General features: G+C 38.8%; 1 protein-coding gene across 3 annotated transcripts in view; it reads left to right on the plus strand.

The window, feature by feature from the left end:
- LOC132152061 (protein TANC1-like) overlaps positions 1–16390 on the plus strand; it is a 97974-nt gene that overhangs the window by 74317 nt on the left and 7267 nt on the right. For 2 of the 3 annotated variants that reach the window (XM_059560713.1, XM_059560715.1), the window contains exons 11-17: positions 632–863; positions 2647–2813; positions 4768–5375; positions 10696–10804; positions 10899–11021; positions 14685–14921; positions 15698–15862. In XM_059560713.1, coding sequence (XP_059416696.1) covers positions 632–863; positions 2647–2813; positions 4768–5375; positions 10696–10804; positions 10899–11021; positions 14685–14921; positions 15698–15862 — 1641 coding nt within the window. The remainder of the gene's footprint in view (positions 1–631; positions 864–2646; positions 2814–4767; positions 5376–10695; positions 10805–10898; positions 11022–14684; positions 14922–15697; positions 15863–16390) is intronic. The other variant, XM_059560714.1, reaches the window with a different exon arrangement.

The raw sequence follows: 16390 nt of genomic DNA on the forward strand, positions 1-16390 counted from the left end.
CCTCTGCTGCAACTGAATCATCAAGTCATTGAGTGAACTGAGCTGAACCTGATCATTTGGAATGATTAAGCAATCATTCAGACTATTTTTTCTAGCTGGATCAACCAATTCGTTTTAAAAGTCAAAAGAGTGGTCCATTCATGAAACAGCCATTTCTACTTCCCTCATAAATTCACCATGGAGTCAAGATATGTAGATTTTCAGTGAAAATCAATTTCAGTCAGTTCCGCATCAAAGCCATTAGCCATCATATGACTTAATGATATAGCACACAAGTCACATGGACCAATTTTATGGTGCTTTTTTGTCACCTTGGAGCCTTGACCAATCCAGGACTGTGATTCCAAAAGCATTGTAAGCAAAAGTAGATCATAGACACAATTAGCAACAATGGTCTTTATCTAAACTTTTTGGAGACTGAGCCCAGAGCTGTCAGGATATTCTTTCTCCATTTAATTTGCCCTTTTGCGTTCCATCGAATTTCCAATAGAAAATTGACAAAAATTACATTTTTGGGTGAAAAAATCCATTCTCTTTCCTTTGTGTTTTTAACCTGTCCAAAACTCCCACTTTCAGTGTTTTCCCATGTTTTCTGTTTTTACCATATTCATCCCTGTTTCTTCTGTTGTAGGTGGTGGCCTATCACTATTGTCAGGCTGATAACACATACACATGCCTGGTCCCAGAGTTTGTGCACAGTGTGTCCGCTTTACTGTGCAGAGCTCCTCGCCTCAATGCTTATCGAGAGCTCATGCTCAAAGAGACGCACCTGCAGAGCCTGCTCAGCTTACGCTCCTGCGTCCAGGACCCTGCCGCTGCCTTCCGTAAGGGAGTCCTGGAGCCCCTCACACTTCTACACAAAGGTGAGACAAATCACATGCTTCTGTCATTAATCACACCATCACTAAAAACTAAATATGTTTGCTCAGGGGTAATTGGGGGAGAAAAGCGCTCTTGCCTCATTTAATTTGGCCCAGTACGGATGTGAACAGATGGTCCTCAGAAACGGCTTGGATCACAAGGAATGACAGATGAAGGACTTAACAGGAATTTTAGAGAATGAGGCTAGAGCAAATTTTCGAGCATAGAAATGAAGACACAGAACTGTCACTCTGAACTCTTGATAGAAAAACCAGTGTTCCTGGTTTGTAACATCAGATTAGAGAGAGAATCGAGAAAAGTAGAGAGAAAAAGCCTTTATATTAATAATGGTGGATAAAAGCGAATACATTTTATGGTTTATTTAGCCGTTTCTTTCTTATATATAAAAAAGTAACATTTTGTCAAAATGTGACTTTTTGTGGCTGTTGTCAAACAAGGCTGTGCTGGCTATTAGTTGGTTTTAATATTAATTTATAACCAGACAGCTAAATAGGCATTGTTTTAAGATACTCTTGTAGCAAATGCAGCATAACTTTAATTATACCAGTTGTTAAAGTAATAATTTAATTCTAAGAATAGCCTCAGTGTAAAATTTTTTTTTTTTTTTATTGTGACAATATTAACAAATATCATTAATTATCTAAATAATGTTTGATTTGAAAAAGAAATGTAGGTGGAGATGCTTTCAATAGTAACTGTGAACTTCAGCATCCATGTTCCAGTAAAAAAAAAAAAAGCTTGTCAAAATTGGCCAGTGTTCATATAAAATAGTGTTTCAATCCTCTGAATTGACTGCTGAATGGTTTTCAGGGTTTCCTCTATTCTGGTATTTTGTTGGCTTGACATTCAGCCAAGTATGGTGACCCATACTCAGAATTCGTGCTATGCATTTAACCCATTCAAAGTGTACACACACACACACACACACACACACGGAGCAGTGAGAAGCCATGTATGCTGTGGCGCCCAGGGAGTGGTTGGGGGTTCGGTGCCTGCTCAAGGGCACCTCAGTCGTGGTATTGCCGGCCTGAGACTCGAACCCACAACCTTCAGTTTAGGAGTCAAACTCTCTAACCATTAGGCCTCAGCTTCCCCTGAATGTATTGAATGCCCTAATTTCATGATACCATCAATTGGTGGTCGATAAAATCAGGTCCTGCCCTACTTTTTTTTCTTGTTGAATATCTTATTCCACTCTGAAAAGCACCACACTATGGAAGTAATTACGTTTGTGGCTTCAAAGGAATAAATCACCCCAAAATTAATATTTTGCCATCATTTACTCACCCTCTTGCTGTTCCTAACCTGATTTACTTTCTTCTGTGAAACTCAAAAGCAGATGTTAGGTAGAAACTTTCATTTACTCTATACAATGAAAAATGAATGAGGATATGTTCTGCTTAGCTCCAAATATGAAATATTTTTCATTTTTAATGTGAATTATTTCTGAAGGGTGCAGCTTTAGTCAAGTGGCAAGTACTCAAAAATTGTGAGAGTGAGAGTTTCACTACAGACTGTAGGCACTTTTTCCTACTCAACATATGGTGAAAGAAAGCAGCATGCAGGGTTTTATTGTGCTGGTTGTTCTTAGATAACCTACAGTAGTACATGAATTCAGCAGTACACACAGTTCCTGTTAACCTTTCAAAAGAAAAACCTAAACACACCCACGTAATGCCAGGATGCAAACTCTTAACAAATTCAGGGCCCGCATTGGACTTCTATAGTTTGTCTAACCATGTCATTTCTGTTTTTGTTGTGCAGAGCGGAAGATTCCAGAAGAGGATTACATCATCCTAGTGGATGGTCTTAATGAGGCAGAGTACCACAAACCGGACTATGGAGACACCATAGCAACTTTCATCACCAAAATCATCTCTAAATTTCCTATTTGGCTTAAACTGATTGTGACCATCAGGGTCAACGTAGTGGTAAGGTTTTTTTTTTTTTTTCAATGGCTCCACCCTTACTTTGGCTAGACTATTTTTTGCTGGTTTTAATACGATGTAAGACTACTGAGAAGGGTTTAAAATGCTCAGTGTCCTGATGTGCCTTTTGCAATCTAAACTTTCAGAATGGTTGCAGTGGTGAGTTTTGGGTGCTGGTCAGTGGCTAGTGTTGTAGGGTGAGAGTGTGTGATCCATGTCTGATCAGAACTGGACTCTGGCCTACAGGAACCAAGCTTATATAAGAGGGGATAAGGGCTGTGATGCAACACCACAGATGCTACGCGTGTCCCTATACACTTTCCACACACATAGACAGTCTCTTTCTCTCTCACTCACTACTTTTTGGAGCAGTGACCTAAAATTGCCAGAAAACCCACACAACCAGGCTGCCGGTTGTTTATCCTACAACATTAATCCTGCAGTTGTTTTGATTGGAAAACATTTGTTGTGATTTGCATACAGATGATGATGAGGATGTGCAGTAAGATTACATTCATTACATTCATTCATTTAGCTGACGCTTTTTATCCAAAGCGACTTACAATTGCTATATATATGTCAGAGGTCGCACGCTGACGCCTCTGGAGCAACTAGGGGTTAAGTGTCTTGCTCAGGGACACATTGGTGTCTCACAGTGGATTCGAACCCAGGTCGAACCCGGGTCTCTCACACCAAGTGAATTTGTCTTATCCACTGCGCCATCACCACCCCTACAAAATGGTGATAAAAATGAACAGACTTTTGTGGTCCTTGTAGTATTCATTAATTTTCCCTCTTGCAGTCATCAAGGGCACCCTGTTGTCAGTGGATACAGCACAAAACTGTTAACTGAAAGGAACTATAATTATTCAAGAAATAGGAGTTCTTTGGGAAGGCTGGTGGTCGTTACTCTTGTGCTGTGGTGCAGAACAGCCAGTGAAGGTTCCCTTAAAATCCCAGTCTTTTTTCATATGTAATTGCATGTCTTTCCGTTGCAGCAGACAGAAAGCTGGATTACCAGTATCTAAATTATGAAGGCATTGTCAAAAATTGTAATTGTGTGTAGATTTTGTTTTATAATTTATTAATCAAAGTCATGTGGTGCATCCAACATAATGTCAGAGAGAGAACCCCTGCAGACCCCCATGACTGTGTCAAGCTTCTTTATACATATCCGATAATTTGTCCTTTTTATGACATGGCAAGGCTAGTTAAGATTGTAAAATGTCATGTGGTGTGACACCCCAAAAACTTTGATATTTATAAATTTGTGATATTTATATAAAAATAAAAACCTTGAAAAATACACTACGTCAAAAGTTTAGAAAATAAATTAGATTTTCTATATGATTTCAAAGAAGCCTCTATTTGCAATAAAACATACAATAAAACAGTAGTAATGTGAGATATTATTAGAATTTAGAAAAACCTTTTTCTAATTTTATATGTTGTGAAATGTAATTTTTTGCTGCTTAATATTGTTGTGGAGACTGTGATGCAGCAAAGTTTTTAACATTGACAATATTAAGAAATATTTCCTGAGCTCCATATCAGCATATTAGAATGATTTCTTTAAGGTTATGTGACACTGAAAACTGGAGACTGAAAAACAGCTTTACTATCACATAAATAAATCACACTTTAGCATGTATTCAAATAGAAAACAGTTGTTTTAAATTGTAATAATATTTGACAATATTATTGTTTTTGCTTTTGATCTGATATATGCAGACTTTGAGTATGAGAATTCTTTCAACATTTAAAAAATCACTGGGGGTTCTTTTAAAGGTTTTCATTCTTTTTTTAACAGAAAAAATACAGATGTGTAAAATAACTTGAATTTAGTGTCATTTACAGGAATTAAACATTTCTTAATTTTTCTTAAACAAGAACTTGTATTTTATTTTTATAACTCATAAGGGTTTTTGCAATGGCTTTTTTGTTGATCTTCTCACAGGAAGTCACCAGTCTCCTCCCCTTTCCCATCATCTCTCTGGATGATTTCCATGACAACAAGGATATAACCTCCGACCTCACCTCCTACATCCAGCACCGTATAGACCACAGCCCTGATATCCTCAGCAACATTGCCATCAATAGCAAAGCCGACCCAGCAAACATCTCTAAACTCAGTGCCCACCTGGTCTCCCTCAGCCAAGGCTCATATCTTTATTTAAAATTAACCCTCGACTTGTTTGAGAAGGGTCACCTGGTCATTAAAAGCTCCAGCTATAAGGTTATACCCGTGTCTCTGTCTGAGCTCTATCTGCTGCAGTGCAACATGAAATTCCCATCGGCCTCAGCATTTGAACGAGTATTGCCTCTGCTAAACGTGGCTCTGGCTTCTTTGCACCCTCTGACGGATGAACAGCTCTTCCGGGCACTGAATGCCGGGTCCATGAGAGGAGAACTGGAGTGGGAGGACTTCCAGCAGCGCATGGATGCTCTTTCCTATTTTCTGATTGGCCGTCGAGACAGGACACGCATGTTCTGCCACCCCTCATTTAGGGAGTGGCTTGTATGGAGGGCGGATGGTGACAGTACTGACTTCCTGTGCGACCCAAGGTATTCAGTGACATTTCGTATGACACAAACAAGAATAGTTCTGTTTGGTGTTGTTGGTGCTTAATAAGGCAAGGATAAAGTTGTTAAGGTGTTCACAGCAGTTGTAGCGCATTGCCCAAAAGTTTCCAGAAAGTGCATAGCAATGCAGTAGATCTCCAATAGTGGAGTGCCCAGCCCTTCTTTCTAGAAATCCTATTTTCTGCAGAGTTCACTTGCATCTCTGCTCCAACACACATTTACATTTAGTCATTTAGCAGACACTTTTATCCAAAGCGACTTACAAGTGAGGATAATGGAAGCAATCAAAATCAACAAAAGAGCAATGACATACAAGTGCTATAACAAGTCTCAGTTAGCTTGTTTAACACACCTGTTTGTAACTACAGTATCAAATGTTCCTGAAGATCTTACCCAACTGATTTAGATGTGTTGGATTTTGGTTGGATCTGAACTTTGTAGGAAGGTACTGTAGATCTCCAGAGACAAGATTGGGTACCCCTAAACTGAACTTAAAGGCATATTTCCCCGTTAATGAAAATCCTGTCATCATTTAGTATTCTTCCATTTTAGACTTCCATAGTCTTTTTTTCCATACTGTGCAAGTCAGTGGGGACCATCAACTGCTTGTTAAAATATCTTATTTTGTATTCAACAGAACAAAGAGATCAGGGGCTTTGGCACCAGGTAGTTACAGGAAACTCAGTTACAGTTTGACCAGAGGATTATTTTAATAAAACCATGGGAATAACATGGCTTTGTGAAATCAAGATGTCGAAGACCAGTAATCACCATTATTCAGGAGTGGCCACTACTGATGGAAACATTGGTAAAAGCAAGCGTTGCTTTGTATATCCACAGTTCTAGCTCTTCCGGTTTACCTGTTTTTAAAAGCCAAATACAAACTACTGCCACCTGCTGGTATGGGAGAGTTATGTTTTCTCATGCAAGCGCAGAGTGTACAAGCTAGTTGGCCATCGGCAGTAGTCTGTCTAGTCCGGTGTGCTCTAGTGCACTTTTTTGCCCCAACACAGGTCATGTGAGGTAACTGCACAGTCGGCTTTCATCAGCTCACGTCCGTTTGCTGTGTCCCTGACCTAAGTGCAGAATTCAACAAAGAAGTGCCTGGAGATTGGTGTCAGTCCATCTGTCACTGTTTTCTATGCTTGTGGAGTTACTTTGTGTATATTTAAACTGTGTGTTTACAAAGCTTTTTAAAAATGGCGGGACTCTGTGTTTTGTATGGCATGTATGTGGCTAGTCACTTACATCACTGGTTGTTCCTATTGTGCTGCGTTAACTCTGAAGTAGATCCTAATTTACTCAAAAGGCATTCCTATAACTAAAATTGCGAACATGCAAAAAACCGAGTACTTCCACCAATAGTTAAAAGAAGTTATGTGAAAATGTTCCTCTGGTGTGAAGGTCCCTATTCATACAGGTTTGCAAAAATTTTGGAGGGGGGGGGTGGCTGGGATGATGATATAATTTTCATTTTTGGGTAAACTATCATTTTAATAAGTGATTTGCAATCCACTAAAACTATTCAAAACACCATACCAAGCGAAATTCAATGTGATAAAACTACTAAAACACCTTAGCAACTTTGTTAAATCTACTTGGAACATTTTCTTGGAATGTTCTTAAACTAGCAAGTGATTTGACTAATGAAATCTTTTAGCATTAGCTGCATAGAGGGTATTGCGCTTAAATATATTACACATACAAATCAGAAAATCCTTGTTATTAATGACACCGGTTGCCATTAAGTGAACTGCATTCAGGGTTGGTTTGATATTCACCCCAGTTTTCACCCAACCTTTAATACTTTTACTTTGCCACATAAAAAAATTAAAATGCAAAACCAACCTGCATCATTCCCATAAAAATCAGTCTACAGACTGTTATAGGAAACCTAGGAAGGTCACATTTTTATGTTGCTTTACAACTGTTCACACATTGGCAATAAAAAATCATTAATGCATGAAAATTCTTACATATAGTAGGGGGATCATGCAACTAAAACTACTCAGAACACCTTTAGTGAGCTGCAAATATGGCTTGACCCCAAAAAAATTCTAACAAAAGGTTTTTTCAATGGTTTACAGTAGTATCAGATGTACTTAAAAACATACTAAAAGTTTACCAAAATTTGACTCCAAGAAATGCCCCATTTTCAAAATGGCAGCCGTCAGGTCCTTAAAATTACCATTACTCCTTTGTATTCTTCCTAGACCAGTAATACTGGTGCCTGGTACATGTTTTGAGCATGTCATTTTCTAATTAGTATATTTGCATGATAGATAATTGATTACAAGTACAATTATATATTAAAACAATTTCCTTTAAATAAATGCATATTTCTCCTTTCTCATATCATTTTGCCTAGTGTTGGTGGTTTCTGTGGTTCATAACCATTCTTTTAATTCCAATAAAGAATATATTAATTAGAACTGTGTGGTGCTGTAAAATGAGTCAAAACTATATATATATATATATATAATTTTTTTTTTTAATTATGCGTTTATTTATTTATTTTTTTGCCTTTTCTTTTTTTATATATATATTTTTAATACTTTTCTCATTTATAAATATATTTTTCTATTTTCTTCAGTTGTTTCCTCTTATTCTGTTTTTTATACTTTATTGCACTGTGACATTCACTACAGGTGCTGGTCATATAACTAGAATATTTCACTAATTACATTCAAAAAGTGAAACTTGTATACTGTATTATATTCATACGTTACACACAGACTGATATATTTCAAATGTTTATTTATTTTAGTTTTGATGATTATAACTGACAACTAAGGAAAATCCCAAATTCAGTATCTCAGAAAATTAGAATATAACTTAAGACCAATACAAAGAAAAGATTTTTAGAAATCTTGGCCAACTGAAAAGTATGAACATGAAAAGTATGAGCATGTACAGCACTCAATACTTAGTTGGGGCTCCATTTGCCTGAATTACTGCAGCAATGTGGTGTGGCATGCAGTAAATCAGTCTGTGGCACTGCTCAGGTGTTATAAGAGCCCAGGTTGCTCTGAAAGTGGCCTTCAGCTCTTCTGCATTGTTGGGTCTGGCATATCGCATCTTCCTCTTCACAATACCCCATAGATTTTCTATGGGGTTAAGGTCAGGCAGGTTTGCTGGCTAATTAAGAACTGGGATACCATGGTCCTTAAACCAGGTACTGGAAGCTTTGGTACTGTGTGCAGGTGCCAAGTACTGTTGGAAAATGAAATCTGCATCTCCATAAAGTTGGTCAGCAGCAGGAAGCATGAAGTGCTCTAAAACATCCTGGTATACGGCTGTGTTGACCTTGGAACAGTGGAGCAACACCAGCAGATGACATGGCACCCCAAACCATCACTGACTGTGGAAACTTTACACTGGACCTCAAGCAAGTGGATTGTGTGCCTCTACTCTCTTCCTCCAGACTCTGGGACCCTGATTTCCAAAGGAAATGCGAAATTTACTTTCAACAGAGAACATGACTTTGGTCCACTCAGCAGCAGTCCAGTCCTTTTTGTCTTTAGATGCTTCTGACACTGTCTGTTGTTCAAGAGTGGCTTGACACAAGGAATGCGACAGCTGAAACCCATGTCTTGCATGCGTCTTTGTGTAGTGGTTCTTGAAGCACTGACTCCAGCTGCAGTCCACTCTTTGTGACTCTCCCCCACATTTTTTAATGGGTTTAGCTTCACAATCCTTTCAAGAGTGCGGTTATCCCTATTGCTTGTACACTTTTTCTACCACATCTTTTCCTTCCCTTCACCTTTCTATTAATGTGCTTTGACACAGAGCTCTGTGAACAGCCAGCCTCTTTTGCAATGACCTTTTGTGTCTTGCCCTCTTTGTGCAAGGTGTCAGTGTTCATCTTTTGGACAACTGTCAAGTTGGCAGTCTTCCCCATGATTGTGTAGCCTACAGAACTAGACTGAGAGATCATTTAAAAGCCTTTGCAGGTGTTTTGAGTTAATTAGCTGATTAGAGTGTGGCACCAGGTGTCTTCAATATTGAACCTTTTCACAATATTCAAATTTTCTGAGATACTGAATTTGGGATTTTCCTTAGTTGTCAGTTATAATCATCAAAATTAAAAGAAATAAAAATTTGAAATATATCAGTCTGTGTGTAATGAATTTATATAATATACAAGTTCACTTTTTGAATGGAATTAGTGAAATAAATCAACATTTTAATGATATTCTAATTATATGACCAGCACCTGTATATTTCCCATTAGTCATCATACTCTTCCTCCAATAGAGGTTGATTATAATGATTCTCACAATTCCCAACTTGACACGGTCCACAAGCAGGCATGCATGGCAGTCCATATGCCCTGCAACTGCACAGTTACATGACAGGCTAAATTGTTTACATCTCTGGTTCACCCCAAACAATCATAAAACCTTACAGTAATCTCACAAAATCATGTATTTCATAAGTATATAATCATGTCAGAACAATTTAGACATCTCCAATGGATTCATAGACCCAGAAAACATTGGGTTAGACACCAAGATTACTTGGCTAGGTCAAATAATGAAGCAGTTAGGATATTTTAAGGGCTCCCTGCCCATCTTGGACACCATCTTGAAAATCACACCTTTCTAGTGGTCATACTTTGGTAAACTTTTTGTATGTTATCAAGTACACCTTATACTTCAAAAAACAGCTGACAAACCTTTCGTTAGATTTTTTTTTAGAGTTAGGTGGGGTTTTTTCATAAATGCAGCCGTCTACTTAGAAACTTCATAGCAATGTGCTACAACTTATTTTAGAACACCTTAGCAACCGTGTGTGTGAGGTACCTGTACAGGTCAGCCATCTATTATGTGTGATTCTTTGATTTGCTAATTGAGTTCAGAAAGGGAGTAACTAAATTGCATTTGAGTGTGTGTAGCCTTTGAACATGAAATTACTCTTGTGTAGTTCCCTTTCATTTTGTAGACACTTCAGTTATCCCTCCACCTAAACACACACATTACTCAGTATTCTCATTTAGAAAGGCTTCATCACTGTTATAAACTGTAGAGTGACCCAATTTAAAAAGAAAAGTTCATGGACTGTGATTCAGAGAGAAAAAAACTTTGCTGTCTGTAAAAAGACAATACCAAAAAAAAACAGGTATCCACTGAAATGTTACTGCCTTAATTTAGACTGTTTATCAGAATGGAAGAAAGGAAATATGTCCATCTTTAAAAAGAATCATTCTCTACTCAAGAGAGAGCCTCATCAAGAGCGTTGTTTGTATGATGAAAATGGATGATGGTGTTTTTGATGAATTGTTATTAATGTTTGTAAACAGAAGTGGTCACGCTCTGATGGCCTTCATGCTGTCACGTCAAGAGGGAAAACTAAACCGCCAGCAAACTATGGAGCTGGGCCACCACATTCTTAAAGCTCACATATTCAAGGTAGGGAACACCAATGCTCAAATCATTCTCTGTTTTTGTTCAAGTGATGTGACCTGCATTTTAATTCTTCCTGCCTATCCTTCTCTGTCCTCAGGGTCACAGTAAGAGAACTGGGGTTTCGTCAAGTATTCTGCAACCCTTGTGGATCAGCTACAGTACAGACAGCCTCTCTGCAGCTCTTTCCTCCCTCAGAAACCTCTACACACCCAACGTCAAGGTTGGAGAATATGCACACACAAAAAACAAGCACATACTCCTCCTCAATGTGCCAATGAGACCAAAAAGCAGCGTGAATCTTAAAGTAAAGAATAAAGAATAAAAATTAACAACTGCTTAGCGCAGAGTAGAACACGGCAGCTTATTGTAGAACACGGCTCCAACAATTACCATGACTGACGCATTCAGTCGCACAGGAATAGCTTTAGCCTTACAGAGTTCTGAGTCATCCACAATGAACGAGATTTAGTAAGTCACATAGAACATAGTAATTAGCGCTGAGGCTTACTGAAAAATGCCTTGCATTTATTTATTAAATCTATTATATGTTAATTGCAGTCTAGACTCCACTCTCCCTGTAATTTCCTCTCCTACAGAGTTTTAATGAAACGAACGTCACTCTGAGTCTGTGTGCACGACAGCGTGCTTATCAGCCATTTGACTGGAGAGCTGCTCTTTAATTCCTGCTGTGTTTGTATAAATAAACACAATTCTGCTTCTTTTGCTTTTAATGTGTTGTTCTTTCATCCAGCATCTTAATCAAGCTTCCATTACTATACTGCCCATGCAAACAAAAAATAAATGATGCCAAGTTGTTCATTTCGACCCAATTGACGAGTATGAATTCATGCTGGAGCATCACTCATGCATTTAGTTAAGGCATAGATTGACTGTTGATTTGCTTGCATCTGTAAATTGTAGATATAGGCTGTGGATTGAAGATACACATTTTGGTATGTAGATTGCACATGTAGATTAATTCTGTAGATTGTAGATTGAGGCTATAGATTGAAGCTAATGTTTTGTATTTGTCGATTGAGGCTGCAGATTTTATATTAAATCTCTAGATTGTAAATTGAAGCTGTATATTATAATTTAAGATTGTAGATTGAAGGCTTTAGAGTTAACCTATAAATTGGCTATATAATACACAAAAAAATGGGTTGAATATGTAGACTGTAAATTGAGATTGCAACTACTGTACATTGGGGCTATAGATTGAATATGTAAATTGCTATATATTGTGGATGTAGGCTGATTCTGTAGACTGAAGATGTAGATTGTATTTAAGGTTTGTGTGCTGAAATCAAATCAAAATTATTGTAAATTGTGAGTGAATAACTAACTAAGCCTATACACTGTGAAAATGATTTTTAATGCATGATGATGTATACTGTATGTGAGTGTGTGTGTGTGTGTGTGTGTGTGTGTGTGTATATATATTTACACACACACAGTGGGTACGGAAAGTATTCAGACCCCCTTAAATTTTTCACTCTTTGTTATATTGCAGCCATTTGCTAAAATCATTTAAGTTCTTTTTTTCCCCCTCATTAATGTACACACAGCACCCCATATTGACAGAAAAACACAGAATTGTTGACATTTTTGCAGATTTATTAAAAAAGAAAAACTTAAATATTACATGGTCCTTAAGGTGGGCGTACACAGTGCGAATTCGGATGGTCGTAAGACCGTATGTCCACGCACACGGCACGAGTGAGTTTATCTGAAAATCGTACGGACGAGATGATATACGACACGATTTTACAACCTGCGAATTCCAGAAGCAATCGCACGAAGTTGATAGACGCGTTCGACTTGAAGCACCGCTGCACACACAGAATGTATGACATTAAAGTACCGCGAGAGCGCTAAGAGAGCACACATATCCAATGCATTCGAATCGCTCTCGCGGTACTTTGATGCCATACAGGTGATGTCATTCTGTGCATCGCTGCTTCAAGTCGAACGCGCCTAATATAACTGCTCTCCCTCTCCCATAACTGCATATACAATATTGATACAAGCCGTGACTGTTTCCTACACGTACATGTTATTTTTCAGCAATAGGAAACCGGGACGTTTGGTCACCCTGTGTGTGTGTGTGTGTGTGTGTGTGTGTGTGTGTGTGTTCTTGTAGGTTTATAAATATCTGAAATAGGTATTACAATGTAAACATGGTTTGTGAGGACAATTCCTGTGCCCTCGTAAACCAAATGGCTTTAAAAAAATACTATACAGTGTTTAATAGAAATTTTAAACATGCATTTTCCGTAATGGATAGAGGTAGTGTATGGGGATATACAGTATAGAATACCGTTACGTCTATGGAGAGTCCCTGTAAACTACATAATGCGTGTGTGAGAGAGAGCGCGCGCGAGAGAGAACTAAAAAGCATAGTACACGTTGCTAGAAACATCATACAGCGCTCGCTGTTCCTGTCAGACTTCAGCGAGTTTATCCTCCTGGTCAATAGTCCACATTCGCCATGGCGCTGCCCTGTTCGTGTTTCTTCTTCTGTGGTTTTCCTAGTTCGTGATTGGTCAACTTCAGATAAATCAACAAATCGGCTCGTTCAACTGCACACGTCACGAATTCAAACCGATAGCTCTCAAACTTTTTAGACATGTTTAAAAATGATCGGGAGGTCGGGAAGTGCTCGTAAGCCACTCTGCTCGGCTCGTAATTCATCGCAAATGATACGAGCCGCGAACATACGAGCATACGCGATTTCCACACGATTGAAAAAAATCGCATGCGAACTCGTACGACAGCAAAACTCGCACCGTGTACGCCCGCCTTAAGTATTCAGACCCTTTGCTGTGACACTCATATATTTAACTCAGGTGCTGTCCATTTCTTCTGATCATCTTTGAGATGGTTCTACACCTTCATTTGAGTCCAGCTGTGTTTGATTATAATGATTGGACTTGATTAGGAAAGTCACACACCTTTCTATATACTGTAAGACCTTACAGCTCACAGTGCATGTCAGAGCAAATGAGAATCATGAGGTCAAAGGAACTGCCTGAAGAGCTCAGAGACAGAATTGTGGCAAGGCACAGATCTGGCCAAGGTTACAAAAAAAATTCTGCTGTACTTAAGGTTCCTAAGAGCACAGTGGCCTCCATAATCCTTAAATGGACAACGTTTGGGATGACCAGAACCCTTCCTAGAGCTGGCCGTCCGGCCAAACTGAACTATTGGAGGAGAAGAGCCTTGTTGAGAGAGGTAAAGAAGAACCCAAAGATCACTGTGGCTGAGCTCCAGAGATGCAGGAGAAAGTTGTAGAAAGTCAACCATCACTGCAGCCCTCCACCAGTCGGGCTTTATGGCAGAGTGGCCCGACGGAAGCCTCTCCTCAGTGCAAGACACATGAAAGCCCCCATGGAGTTTGATAAAAAAACACCCGAAGGATTCTCTGGTCTGATGAGACCAAGATAAAACCTTTTGGCCTTAATTCTAAGCAGTATGTGTGGAGAAAACCAGGCACTGCTCATCACCTGTCCAATACAGTCCCAAGAGTGAAGCATGGTGGTGGTAGCATCAAGCTGTGGGGGTGTTTTTCAGCTGCAGGGACAGGACGACTGGTTGCAATCGAGGGAAAGATGAATGCGGCCAAGTACAGGGATATCCTGGATGAAAACCTTCTCCAGAGTGCTCAGGACCTCAGACTGGGCCGAAGGTTCACCTTCCAACAAGACAATGACCCTAAGCATACAGCTAAAATAACGAAAAAATGGCTTCACAACAATATATATATATATTAGTACAACAATGTATAACAACAAGGAGAACTGTTCTGTGAAGCCCTTAAACACTTCATAATTGAACTGGTTACTTAATTTCTTGTTAAACCCAGTCTTACCTTTCTCCCCAGGTGTCCCGGCTGCTGATTCTGGGAGGGGCGAGTGTGTGTTACCATACTGAGGTGTTGAACAGTGCACCAGTGCTGTGTGTGCAGTCTCACCTGGGCCACCTGGAGATGGCTGCTTTGCTCCTGGAGTGTGGGGCGCCAGTGGATGGGCAGTCGGAAAACAACATGACCTCTCTATGTTATGCCTCAGCTGCTGGACATATGCCACTTGTCACCTTACTTTGCAAAAAAGGGGCAAAGGTCAGTAGATTCCCCTTTTTAATAAACGTCACCAGACTGAAATCTAAACATCTGTATTTCAGTGGAATTAGTGATGATTCTGCAGCCCTAGCACCCACCAAAATAAATTTTTAAACCATTTTGTCACAGTACTCTTTATTTGTAGGAAAAGAAAGAATACAATAGACATGCAAAATACACCATATGTACTCTTTTAATAAAGCAAGCAATATAGCTACTGCATATAAGTAGATTAATAGACAACCCTTTTAGGGCAAAGTGCACACCCAAATTCTGAAAACAGTGTTCACATTATCCAAACGAGTGCATCAAAAATGCTACTGTGAAAGTCCCCATATAGTAATGGGAAATGCATTTTTATGTGGAAAAAAGATTTTATTTTATTTTTTATTTTTTTATAATGAGTGAAAATGTTCTAACAGTAAGACGGTTATTAAATGTTGTTGTCTTCATAGAATGTGAAACGTTTATATTTTGTTAAATTTAATCATTTTTTTACACACAGTGTACTGTATAGTGTACAAGGTGTTCCAAATTGTTCCTCCTCAGTTTTACCTTCTGTAAGTATTACAGATGAACTCCAGGAATTTTACAGCTCATTTATTAACAGGAGCTTGTCAATAATAACAATAAAATACTTTAACAATACAGTATGACAAACATCATAATTACTGCTCAAAAAGCTGAGACTAGTTAGGAAATACATCTATTTGTATTATTATGAATGTGTTCCGGTTTATAAGTAAAACTGTATAAATAAGCATTTGTTATGTTAGGTTGATCATGCTGATAAGAGCGGTCAGTGTGCACTGGTTCACGCTGCTCTGCGGGGTCATGCTGAGATTGTGCAGTATCTTCAGGAACAGGAGTGGAGTTCAGACCTCAAAAACAAGGCACTGCAGCAGGCACTGATCGCTGCCTCCAGCATGGGACACACACAGGTATTAAATACACACTCACTACACACAGAATACTCCAAACCACACATGCACACAACAAACAGTTACCAAACACATTCCCACATTTAGCTATTAAAATATGCACATACCATAGACCAGCGGTTCTCAATTCCAGTCCTCGCAACCCCCTGCTCTGCACATTTTGTATGTTTCTCTTATGTCTCGCTTTAGACATTTGTTCTATTCGTGCCCTGTGCCCTGCTAAGTGGACATCACAGGATATTCTGCCATGATTCCAGTTTGAAGCGAACGTATATGTTCCATTTAAAGTGCACTGAAGTGTGCGAGACATGAATTTAAATTGTATTTATTTACCGAGGTATATGATGTCAGACTTGCACAGCGCAAATCTGGAATGAATGTTCCGAAGTGAAGTAAACTTCAACAGATTTCCCCTGCTCAGGGAGTAGGGAGCAATGAACACTGTGTAGAGATTAGAAATATGCATGGTTTTATAATGTTATACTAAAACTAAAATTAAAACATGGGGGGAAAATCTTAAGATAACCT

The sequence above is a fragment of the Carassius carassius genome, chromosome 10, assembly GCF_963082965.1.
Source record: "Carassius carassius chromosome 10, fCarCar2.1, whole genome shotgun sequence".
NCBI lineage: Eukaryota > Metazoa > Chordata > Actinopteri > Cypriniformes > Cyprinidae > Carassius > Carassius carassius.